At 43.0% G+C, this 12,437-nt stretch overlaps 1 protein-coding gene across 1 annotated transcript in view; it reads right to left on the bottom strand.

The window, feature by feature from the left end:
• GRIN2B (glutamate ionotropic receptor NMDA type subunit 2B) overlaps positions 1 to 12,437 on the bottom strand; it is a 252,762-nt gene that overhangs the window by 40,503 nt on the left and 199,822 nt on the right. The window contains exons 6-8 of the mRNA XM_025204807.1: positions 1,309 to 1,517; positions 810 to 981; positions 24 to 177 (exon numbers count right to left, since the gene is read on the bottom strand). Of these exons, the coding sequence (XP_025060592.1) occupies positions 24 to 177; positions 810 to 981; positions 1,309 to 1,517 (535 nt within the window). The remainder of the gene's footprint in view (positions 1 to 23; positions 178 to 809; positions 982 to 1,308; positions 1,518 to 12,437) is intronic.

The following is a 12,437-nucleotide window of genomic DNA, read 5'->3' as shown; positions in this document are numbered from 1 at the left end:
CACCTTAGGAAAAGCATACATACCTAGAAAGGCAGAAGGTGAGACAGTTCCATTGCTACGTGACACCATGACGCTGATTCCTGTCTCAATGAAGGGCACGGAGAAGTCCACTACTTCTGACCGCTCCTCATTTATGGTGAGGGAACCCACCGCCATGTAGGCACGCTTTGTGACCACCTGACACAAGGGAAAAGAAAAGCAGTTAGAGATGCTCCCAAGCCTGGCCTCCTTGGGCATCACAGGTAAATACACCATCATCCTTTGCTCCCATCTGCCCATACAGCCCTCTTCTCCTGGAATCCCCTTCCTGCCCTCTCTCCTCTTCTAATCCCTCTCTTCTTCCAAGAAATTTGTAAATATTAAACCTCCCCACAAAGAATGTATGTACATGAACTTTAAGTACACCTCTGCAGCTCTCAGGATAAATGCATTACTAAACCAGAAGACATGTTATCTTATTTCTGCTGTCCTTAGGCCCACCACTGAAAGGTCTTTCATCATATCCTGGATGTCTTGCCTTAATTTCAACTGTAACCTCATGGTATCACCTTTAATTTGATTCTAAAGTGTCACACAGACTAGGGAAACAGCAGGAAATGATAAATAATGATAAAGGAGTGCTACTGTTCAGCAGTGAGATTACTAGAGGGGATTCTTTCACCCAAGCCCCATAATATCTGGGTTCAGATCACTTATTTATGTGAGTTCTCATCAGCTCCTCCCAAAGGGAGGCTATCAGAACTGGAAATAGGCTTTGACTCTGCAGCACAGCCTTTGGGTGAAGCGCAGCCCTGCCCTTCACTGCTGACCTCTCCAATCATTCCATTCCACGTCCCATTGATCTTCTTCCCATGCTTGCCATTAGTCACCAGGTAGAGATCATAAGTGAACTTGACAGACTTGGAGATTTTCTTCAGGATGTCAATGCAAAACCCCTTGCAGCATTTCTTCATGTAATCTGGCTCTTCATCCGTTTTGTTTCTGCAGAATCACAACCACAAGAGATTAAAGAGGAAAATTTCACTCGTTATCCCCCTTGCTTCCCAAGATACACTGTCTCCTCCCTGTCACACAACTACCTTGTGAAGAGCTCAGCTTGCAATATCAGTGCTGAGGGACAGAGCGAGCCAGGCTGGGTTAGTGTGGCTGGCTTTGGCATTGATCAGTGACAGCATGGGTCAAGCTGAGAAAGCCCAGCTGGCTCTGCTAAAGCTGTGTCAGGGAGAGCCAGCAAAGAGTACCCAGCTAGCTCCACCTGCTCTGCAGGTAAAGGCAAACCAGAAGGAGAAAGATCCTGTGGGTGCCTACTCAGACACGACGCGTTTTTGGCAGGGGACTGTGTTCCTCATACAGGTGCCACTTAGCGGGTCCACATTCTCCACAATGACGAATGGTGCCTCCTCTAGGGTCACAATACTCAGATGATCATCCTCCCGCTCCTCAGAGTCAGGGTACAGCTCAAAGCGGGGCCACACATAATACTTCATCTGTAGGTTTTTATCCTTCCATTTCCCCACCTGCAAAGACACAGAAAAAGGCAGAAACCTATGACTGCCCCATCCTTCTCCAAACTACCCTCTCTAACAATTTCCTGTGCCCAGAAAAGAGAGGACGATCCGGCATGTCTGAGTCCACTCATGTGCAAGAAGAGGACCACATTAGGGGAAATAGATTAAAAAATAAGGAAGGTCACATTTGAAATGACTTTGGAGAGTTTATCTTCCTAGAATATTTAGGTACATCATAAAACTACAGCACAAACTGACAACTTTTGGCATAATACTCAGTCTCTGTTCTACTATGAGCTAAAACTGAAGTAAGAGGTGCTGCCAGTCAGGATGGAGCTGCACTGAGTGAAAGGGATGAAGACTAAAACAGTAGCAGGTACAGCAGGCTGGGGCTAGAGATGAAAGAACAACTCATTTTCTCAGCTTGCTGACCAAGGTGAAAAATAAATAAATAAATAAATAATACTTCCAGTGTACCCAAAAAGATTTATTTTTTGTTTTCTTACCAAAAATGCAAACCCAAATCACTGGCTTCAAACCTCCTGTGTGTTTCCTTTAAATCCAAAATTAAATGTTTCATTTTCAGGAAGCTTTAATCTTTTTTTTTTTTTTTTTTTTCAAATTAATGTATGCAAACGGCCAAACAAAATGTCATTTTGGAATGAAAAATTGAAAGATTTAATTTAGAAAATATCAAAATTAAACATTAAACATTTTGACATTTCCCCTTTTTTCAGAGGAAGCTAAATTCAGTAAATAGCTTCAAGTGAACCAAAAATCATTTTTCTTTTTTTTTTTTCGTTTTTAATGAATAGGCCATTTTTCCAAATATTTTCACTAATCCAGATGGAGTTAACTTTGACAGAAAAGCCTAGGACTAGAACAGTTTTGAGTGTTGCATGTCAGGATTGGCCACCTCTGAATAGAGCTGTGAGGAAGCAGCTCATTTAGCCATTACCCACACCATCTCCAGCTCAGCCCTTGCCAACAGTATCACTCATGATTTATACATTTTCATGGCCACTAAATTACACAAGTGTCCAAATTAAATGTAGATGAGGAACCAGTGCTTCATCTTCCTGTCATATGAAAAGATATGCCAGAAGGAAGCTATTATTTTTCCTTTATTGTTATTTTTGTTTAAGGAAAATGTTGCAATTATACATCTTGAGGCAGTACTTTCACTCTGCTGCACGTGTGGATTATATTCTCTCTCCTTTCTCCAACTGAAGCTTTCGGCACTCCTTTGACTGGAGTTAGCCCTTTGAAACCATTCCTATCCATCATGAGGCAATGAATTTACAATGCCCACTGCCCGACGTAAATTATTCCTGCAGAAATTCCAGAAAAACCATCCCTGATGCTTTCAAATATCAAAGCCTCGACTTCGTTCACATTTTCCCCTGTCACAGTTGATGCTAATTAGCACTTTGGCTGACAGCTTGAGCAGAGGGGGCAAGGACTGATTGGCTTTGAGAATGAACTCTCTTCTTGTCCCTTCAAGCACTCCCTCCAGGTCAGGTCTGAAGAACATTAATGGAGGGGGTAGGGCAAGTGTGTGGGAAGTTTGTCCTGCTGCTGTTCATGATGTACCTGCACTGCGGGTAAACCAAACAGCCTGTTTTCCAGCAGCTGTCAATACAGCACTTTTCACTCTATTTTATTTTTTTTTAATATAGAAAAAAGTGCTTATTAGAACCTCTTTAGGTGTCAAAGGTTATTCTATAAAATTAAAGCCTTTGTAGTGTTTTGCATTTGATAGCATCCAAAATCAGCATGAAATATTTATTGCCTTTTTTAAAAAACCTTCATCTGACTTTAAAAGAAAAAAACTGTCCAAAATGAGTTTACCAAGTTATTTATTGGGACAGAAAAGTCACTCAGGCAGCAGTGATTCTGTTACCCTCTTCCAGTGCCAACGCTTCCAGACTTGAGGCAGCATAAGAACGGGTGTTGTAAAAGTATATAGACTATGTAGATTGCTCCTAAGTCTTCATCCATGCCAGATCTCTGCTCATACACACATCTACTAACATTCCAAGTAAGTGTTCAATGAGATATCTTTCAGAGCCTTGGCAGTAGCCAGTAGTTAGATAGGAACTATCTAGGCAACAGGCATAATACAAACACCAAACCAATAAGTTAAATCAGGTAGAGACAACCCCAGACCTATCTCATGATTAGCCACAGGTCCTTTATGACAGAAATAGGGAGCTCATAGGGTTGTATACCAGGCATGTTTTGAGGGGTTTATTATATAGACTGAATTTATGAGAGTGCTGAAGTACTAAAAAGGTAAACTCAGCAGTACGTAACCTGTTTAACTGCCCATCCGAGGGTAATAATCCTAGCACTACCTAAAACCAGTCCATGGCAATCAGCTTTCTAAAAATTGTCCACAGAAGAGGAAAAACTCAATGTATGTGAATGTGCTGACCCAAATTTTCAAGGATGCTATAAGTGCCTTTATATCCAAATCCTGCATTTTTGGTGCTTGGGTGAACATTCAGGCATAACTGAATAAACACTTACATGCCTAAAGACAAGAGACGATTTGAGTGCACAAGATGGCTATCTCCTGCCCATCTTTGAAAATTTAAGGGACAAGAGAAATGTCTTGAAATGCTTTTGACAGACAAAATTTTTTCAACTGGAAGTCAACATTGCATATGTGCATTAAAGAAACTGTGTGCATATATGAAAAAGAAAATGCAAGAGAGAAGGATACAAATGTATTTTTAATGTGGTATATATGTGCATAGGAGAGGAAGGGAGCAATCTGTTATGAAGACAAGAGATTTGTGCCAACAGAATTAAATGTCACTGGTTTGTCTTGGCTAAATCATTAAAGGTGATGCCTTCATTTAAAGAGTATAACCTGCCAAGATCTGCAAAGCAGATTGAGGCACTTCTGATGTCTCAGTATTTGAAGCAACTTGTAAATTCTTATTACTCCAAGTTTTGCTCAGTTCTTGTAAAAAAAGCTTATGGTTCTGGTAAAAGGCTTCCCACTTATTAGTTCCTACACTGTTCCAAAAACACACTCCTGGTAATACCAAAACCTTCTCCACTCAGGCATCAACCATGATAATTCCCACAGGAAGCTCCAAGTAGAGTTATATGTAGGGACCTACTGAATTCACAGTGGAAGTGGGATGCACAGCAGCTCCTTTAATCTTGCAGATTCCCCTGCACATCCCCCTTCCAGTCCCCCGCCCCCCACCAATTGGCAGAGGGGTCCTGCCACTCGCTCCTGATTGGCAGGGAGGTGAAACCCACAGTTTTAAACATGGCACTGGCTGGTGAGCAACAAGCATCGGGGCCACCGGAGCCCCTCAGCCAATCAGCAATTGTGTGTGTGTGTGGGCGGGGGGGGGAAATGCACGCGTGAACTTAAGAAATTAAAAGAGCTGCCATGCAGCCTACTTCCACCATGAATTAAGTAGGTCCCTGGCTATATGTATTTTCTTAGTTCCCCATATGCATTTCTTTTAGTGTTATTAGGTCAGAAAGTTATTTATACAACAGAAAAGAGGTGATAAACTTTTTCAGTGGGTACCTTGTTTGTTATACAGACAGGAACAGGAGATTAACCAACCCTAAGGTTATAAAAATTATCTTGTAAATAATATGAAATCCCTGGCTGAATGAAAATAATGGTAGATGACCACATTCCTGCCCTCCACCCCCTGCCCAGCCAGTTCCTTAACCAATAATTAAAAACGGGAAAAAGAAACCACAACTGGGATAAGAAAACAGGCCCAAATGCTCGTCCCCAAATATCAATCCCCGTGCCTCTCTCAACCTTTCATTTAGACGCAAAAAGTCTGGTTTAGCACATTAGTATAAACTGGATTAAAACAGGGTGGCCAAGCTGCAAAACAAGTGCCACAACTGGTCAGGCAGCATATATGTATGGCACATGGCAGATCAGGGAAGGGACAGGCAGAACAGCAGCAGATAGGGCAGAAAACAGAAAGCAAAGCAGGAGACAAGGAAGGTGGCACAAGGTAGGAAGCAGAGAGCAGAGCAGGAAATCAGGCAGGGAGCACAGAATAGGGAGCTGAAGGCAGAGCAGGCAGGAGAAGGAGATCAGAGTGGCACTTGGGGTGGGTGCAGGACTAATTTATGGCACATCTGCCAAAAAGGTTGGCCCCTACTGTGCTAAGACATGTGAGAGTATACTGTCCTACATGTTGCTGATCTCACTCTATTGGCAAGTCATGAGAGCACTGAATTTGCTGTTGTGGTACTATGGGATAGCTTCTCAGAGGGCACATCTACATGAGACCCTACGTTGCCGTAGCGATGAGCTATGTCGCTGTAGCTTGTTGCTACGGCAATGTAGCACTGTCCGACAGGAACTGTATTGCCAACACTACTGTGCAGTAGCTCGTTGCTACCTCTTGTTGGTTACCATGCAGTCCGGTGCACATGTAGACCTTCCCTTAATGTACTTATTCAAGCATGTTTATGTAGTATGACAAACCTGGACATACAAAAGCTGTTTTGTGACCAAAAACAGAACTGTGTAACCTTTAACCAGTTAAGGTGACCATTACAAAAATCACACTTTAAAGTTATAAGATAGCCAAAACCATGTCACTTGTCTGAAATTGTCCATGACTTTCCAGTTCGAGGTGGGTCAGAAACACGATGAAAACAGATGTTGATTATATTTCTCGCTTGCATTTTTTAAATCTAAGACTGGAGAACAGAAACGGACTGTGGAAAAAATCTTTACAGAGTTAAATATTACTCCATGGGACCCCCCAAAGTGCAGGACCCGGGGTGGTCACCCTGATTTGCCCCCCACAGGGACGGCCCTGGCGGGGACACTCATACACAAGATGCAGGAGGCTGCTGGAGTGCAGTAATTGCCACACTCCAGCAGACTCAATTAATCGATTCTGTTCGATTGAGTCTGCTCCAACATACTGGAATTCCAGCATGTCAGAGCAGCCTCCCTGCTCATCTATAGGCACCCATTAGCTACATAGTAAAGTCTCAATGGGCATGTTTACAAGTTCATTAATGCACCGTAATTATGGTGCATTAAGTTTAGTACTCGTAATAATAGGTACTAACTTAATGTGCTGCAATTAGCACTACTGAGCATTAGCGGAGATGAACACTTTTTGTGTGATGCTTAATGCCCACTGGACTAATATACGCTGCATTAGCACATTAGCACAGTTTTTCCCAGTCAGACTAATGCGCCGTAGAATTAGTCCAATGGACGTTAAGTGTCTTATGTAGATGCACCTAATGTCTACATGTGCAGCCCTATTAGGCTGCAGGAAACTAATTAACTCCACCCCAGGTTAGTACTTTAGTGTGCAGCAACGCATGTGTAGATGCTGACAGGGCTGGCTAGGCATGAGGATACTTCAGTGCAGGGGCTGCCCTGCACTCAAGTACCTTAATGTCTCAACCAGCCCCTCCACCATATGCTGAACCAGGTCAGAGTAGCCCCAGGCTGGCAGGCTGACCCCCCCAGACCTCCTGCCAGCTTGAGCTGCTCTGACGCAGCTCAATGTGCTGCAGTCCTGGGCACACGGCTAAACATGGCACCTGGGAGCAATAAATGTGTAGATGCAACCTGTCACAACTTCACCCCTCTTTTTCCACCAATCCCCAGACCCCAGCTCATAAGAGATCACAAGTAGAAATGAAAGTGATTCATTTTAGTGTATTAAAGGAATAGCTCATCTCACTTAAAGCTCCCGAGCATTTCTGAAGTTCATAAAAGTTCAAATAATATTTCCTCACTATTGTTTTTCATTTCCCAGCTGCCTTGGTGCTCTTCCATTCCAGGGCTGAAATTCTGTAAGAAAGGAGAGGAGAGCTGCTCCACTGATCAGGAATTAACATAGTACTCAAGAAACCTACAGGCTTAATAGTCTGCAGGCATGGGCCTCCTATGTGACCCTGTCAGCTGACTTCTCTGGGACTCCATTCCACCTCAGTAAAACTGAGGTAACAGTACTACAGGGTTGGCTTTGCCATTAAGAATGAGCTCATAAACCAACTGAGTGAGTTCCCTATTGGAATTAATGAGTGCCTCATGACTCTCTGTCTCAAATTGGCAGGGAACCAATATGCCACTGTCGTCAGCAGCACATATGCCCCAACTCTTAATGCCACCAATAAAAACAAGGAGGAATTCTATACTAGCCTTGACCAAGTCCTTTCTGACATTCCAGAGCGAGACAGACTTATTCTGCTCAGCAGTTTCAATGCCAGAGTTGGAAAAACTCTAATCTCTGGAATAGAAATATTGGCAAAGGAGTTGCCAATGGCATCATCATCTTGACCAAATGCACAGAACATGGACTCACCATCACCAACACCCTGCCCCACCAGAAAAACAGGTACAAGGGATCATGGCAACACCCATGACCTAAGCATTAGCATTTGATTAACCACATCATTGCTCATGTCTGGGATCATAAAGATGTCCACATCACTTGAGCTATGCTAGGAGGTGACGGTTAGTGGTGACCTCCAATCAACAACAATGGGAATGCTGGCAGCTCTTGGGGTGCCTTCAAGTCCACTGTCATCAGCACTTGCAAAGAGACACTTGGATTCACTACCAGGATCTATCAAGACTGGTTTGATGAGAATGACTGGGAGATCCAAGAATTGACTGACCACAAGCACAAGGCCTTTTGTGCTTGACAGAATGACACCAACTCCAAGAAAAAGAAACTGAATCATCAACACCCCAAGGCAGGATCCAAAGAAGGACTTGCGATATGAAGAGCAGATGGTGGAAACATGAAGCAAAGGAGATAAAAAAATCTCACTGACCTCTGTGATATGCACTGTTTTCTTAATGCTACCAAAGCCATCTACAAGCCCAGCACTCAGGGACTAACCCTCCTTGAAACCTAAGGATGAAGGAGACCTGATCAAGGAAAAGGGATCCATCAATGCCCACTAGAAGGAGTATTTTGAAGACTTTCTCAGTTCAGACTATGATGAAAGTGTTCTCAATTTCATCTAGTAACACCCAGTCAGGGATAATCTTGGAATCCCTCTAACCCTTGACTAGGTGAGGAAAGCCATCAAGCAGCTGAAGAACAACAAGGCATCTGGAACAGATGGAATCCCTGTCAAAATCTTGAAGAAGGGGGCAGAGAAGCTTACATCACAGCTCCATGCCCTCACCCTAAGGATCTGCAATGATGAGGAAAGCCCAGATGACCTCAGGGATGCCATGACTGTGACAATCTTCAAGAAGGCCTTCTTTGACCTCACAAAAGCCTTTGACTCTTGTCAACTGAGACATGACGTGGAGAATCCTTCTGAGGTACAAATGCCCAAGGAAATTCACCATTCTTCACCTGCTCCATGATGGCATGCAAGCGGCGGTTCTCAGTAATGGCTCAAGCACACATCCCAGTGAGGTTAAGGTGGGAGTTAAGCAAGGCTGCATCATCGCTCCAACACTCTTCTCGATATTCCTTACCACAATGCTGCATCTGACCACCAGACAGCTTCTAGTCAGAGTGGAGCTAAAGTACTGTATAGATGGTCAGGCAACTCCAAGTCAAAACCAAAACTACCCTTGGCTTCGGTCATTGTGCTCCAGTATGCTGATACTGCTGTAGCATGTGCTCACTTGGAAGCAGATCTTCAAGCAATTGTCAATGTCTCTGCTGAGGCACACAAGAAAATGGGACTGAGGCTTAACATTCAGAAGACTAAGGTCCTGCATGAACAAGCTCTTATTGAGCAGTCCCCAGCTCCAGTCATTCAGATTTACACTGAGACTCTGGAAAACACTGAGTATTTCCTGTACCTTGGAAGCCATCTCTCACAGAAGGCTGACATCAACAAAGAAACCCAACATCACCACAAATGTGCAAGTACAGCCTTCAGACACCTGAGGAAATGCAACATCAGATTCAAAATCAAGTTTACGGCTTATCAAGCAGTTGTGATCCCCACCTTACTGTATGAAGTTGAGACTTGAGCAACATACAGGACACCAAGTTGCTTGAGAAGTACCATCAGTGCTGCCTGCAAAAGATCCTTCAAATCCAGTGGGAAAACAGACACACCAACATTCTCACAAGCAGACACCACAAACCTCAAGGTGATAATCATCTGACATCAACTTTGCTGGGCCATTCGCATCATTCAGATGTCCAACTCCAGATTCCCAAAGAAAGTTTTATTCTTCCAGCTCAGTCAAGCAGTATGCTCAAGAGGAGGGCAGAAAAAGCACTTCAAGGACGTCACAGCCAACTTGAAAAAATCCATGGAATAATGGAAAACAATCATCCTTGACTGTGAGAGATTGCAGACAGTGACCTACCTCAAAGGGTTATTGTGAGGAAAACTACATAAAGATTTGTAAGGTATTCAGAGACTATGGTACTAGAGCATAGGTGCCCTGGCTTCATATTTCCTTCTTAGTTTCAAGGGCTGTGCAAAGAAGGCTTCCTGCCTTTGATCACTGCTCTTGGACAGCTAACTATGGAGCATTAAACAAAGGGGGAGAGGGCTGATCAAATGGCCAGCAACAAAAGGTATCTGCAAACAGAACAGACAAAGGAGAGTTTGAAGATTCTAGTCTCTTCTTCTTTGAAACTATGCACTAGGAAGATAAGCTGATGATACTGTATCTACTGAGGCAGCAGCAGAGGCAAACCAAATTGTAGAAGATACTGAAAATGCACATTAACCTTCCGTGATACCTGATAGAAGCTATTTATGTATCAAATGTCACCTGATGGAGCTCATAAAAGAAAAGATCCAAGCACTAGACAGCTGGAGACAATAATGAAGTTCATACACAAATGTGAAAACATAATGAAAGAAGAGAGGTCAGAGAAGACTTCATGGACTACTCAAGATTTGCAAGATCTACTGAATAAGATGACCTGGAGGGCAGAGCATTTTACGAGAAGGGAAATGCATGGAAGAATAGTACCATGAAAATAAAAAAGAAAAAAAACACAGTTGGTGAAGAAAAAACAGAGCTGAGGAATGAATTTCAGTTTGTCCTACAAAGAAGGAATGATGCACGTAGCCAGGGACTGGAGCCAAAAAAGGAATACGGATAAGGGGGATATACAAGAGAAAGAGAAAAAAGGGCACAGTGAACTGCAGGCAGAAGGAAGAAAGGAAGAGACACAATGTGAGATTCAAACCAATAACAGCAGGAGCCAGGTATATGTGATTAAGGGGCTCCTCCTAAATAAGAAGTGACAAGCCTCAAACCAGAATGGATCCAGAGAAAAAGTGTGTGTGCTTTCTGCCAGGAGTAAGGATAAATGTGAACCTAAGGTTAAAATGTATCCTCATGGGAGAAAGGGAAAAGGCAGGGTAGATATGCACTTTACAGACTAATTAAATAAGATATACATAGAACACAAGGTTTTGTGAACTCTAGTTCACTTCAGAGCATCTGATGAAATGAATCTGAGTTGACAAAAGCTTGTGTTCTATATATGCCTTAGTTAGTCTTTAAGGTAGATATATCTACCCTGCCTTCTGCCTGGCTTCAGACTACCACATCGAATGACCTCTCTCTGTTCATGGAAAGGGAAAGTCCCTCACATCAGGAGAAATGGCACTAGCCAGATTCCTAGAAATAGATCAAGCACAGCTATGCCAAGCTGGGGATGATTTTAAAGAAGTGGATGTTCAGGTGACCTTCAGTAAGATTATTCCAGTCCCTAGAGATGAAGAAACAAACCGTGACAAGATACTGAAGATTAAAAAATGGTTGGAGGATTGATGATGAAGGGGTGCTACAAAGAAGGTACTGAGATTTTTGATCACAGGGAGCATTCATAAAGCAAGGACTTTTCTTCATGAACAGACTCTTCCTATGTACTTTCGTGTAGCCTTCTGGGATCAAAGTTAGCGCAACTGAAAAGAAGAGATTTAAAACTAAGGAATGAGGGGAGATTGTATAAGGGAAAATTGTATATTAGAAGGACAGCAATCATGGTGGAATAGCAGTCACAACAGGCACAGCTGGTGAATTCAGACTGGTGGGGCGGATGGAGCGTCACACGGGAGCGGGGAGGATGGGGGTGGCTTGCAGCCAGCCAGGAGCAGGGTGGGGTTTGCAGCTGGCTGGGCACTCTGGCCAGGAGCAGGGAGGCTGCAACACCCCCCCACCACAAGCCGGCTGCAAACCCCACCCTCCGCTCCTATGTGCCGCTCCACCCACCCCACCAGTCTGAGTTCACCAGCCGCACCTGAGTCACAAGTGGAAAACCAAGGAAAAGTTGGGGAGGGAGGGGAGTGGGGTTAAACTTTTTACATTCATGATGTGGTACACTGCAAAGAAATATATAATGGACTTTATAAAACAGAATCAATTTGGGCCAAAATCGTTTCGGGGAAGGATTGCTAAAAAGAATCTACTGAGATAGTGCTGAAAGTCTGCCATAGGCCTACTGGGTATGATTTGGATATGGCAAGTAATTTCTTTATTATTAAAAGGAGAAATAATACTGGGATTATGGGAGATTTTAGCTTCCCCGATATAGACTGGATAACAAATGCAGCTAATAATGGAAAGATATTCATTGATGTGATAGATGACAGATTTCTTCTCCAAAAGTTACTGAAGTAACAAAAGATGATGCTATTTTAGACTTAGCTTGGGTAAGAAAAAAGACTGTTTTAGAAGAGCTGGTTGTGAAAAATAACCTCGAATTGAATGACCCTGGGTTGATTCACTTTACATGAATTGGAGGAATAAACAAAAATAGATCTGTAACACAGGGGGACAGGAGTTTAATTTTTAAAAAAAACAGATTTTGAAAAATTAGGGGAACTAGTTAGTGAAGTCAAAAGGAATGAAGAGTTTAGGGATTTAAATGTGAAAAAGGGCTGGGATTTTTTTTATGTGCACCAAAGGTGCAACACTTATGTGGAACTTGCATTTCAGACAAA

The sequence above is a fragment of the Alligator sinensis genome, unplaced genomic scaffold (assembly GCF_000455745.1).
Source record: "Alligator sinensis unplaced genomic scaffold, ASM45574v1 scaffold166_1, whole genome shotgun sequence".
NCBI classification, from domain to species: domain Eukaryota; kingdom Metazoa; phylum Chordata; order Crocodylia; family Alligatoridae; genus Alligator; species Alligator sinensis.
The sequence above is the reverse complement of the archived record's forward strand: the minus strand, read 5'-3'. Positions and strand labels throughout refer to the sequence as shown.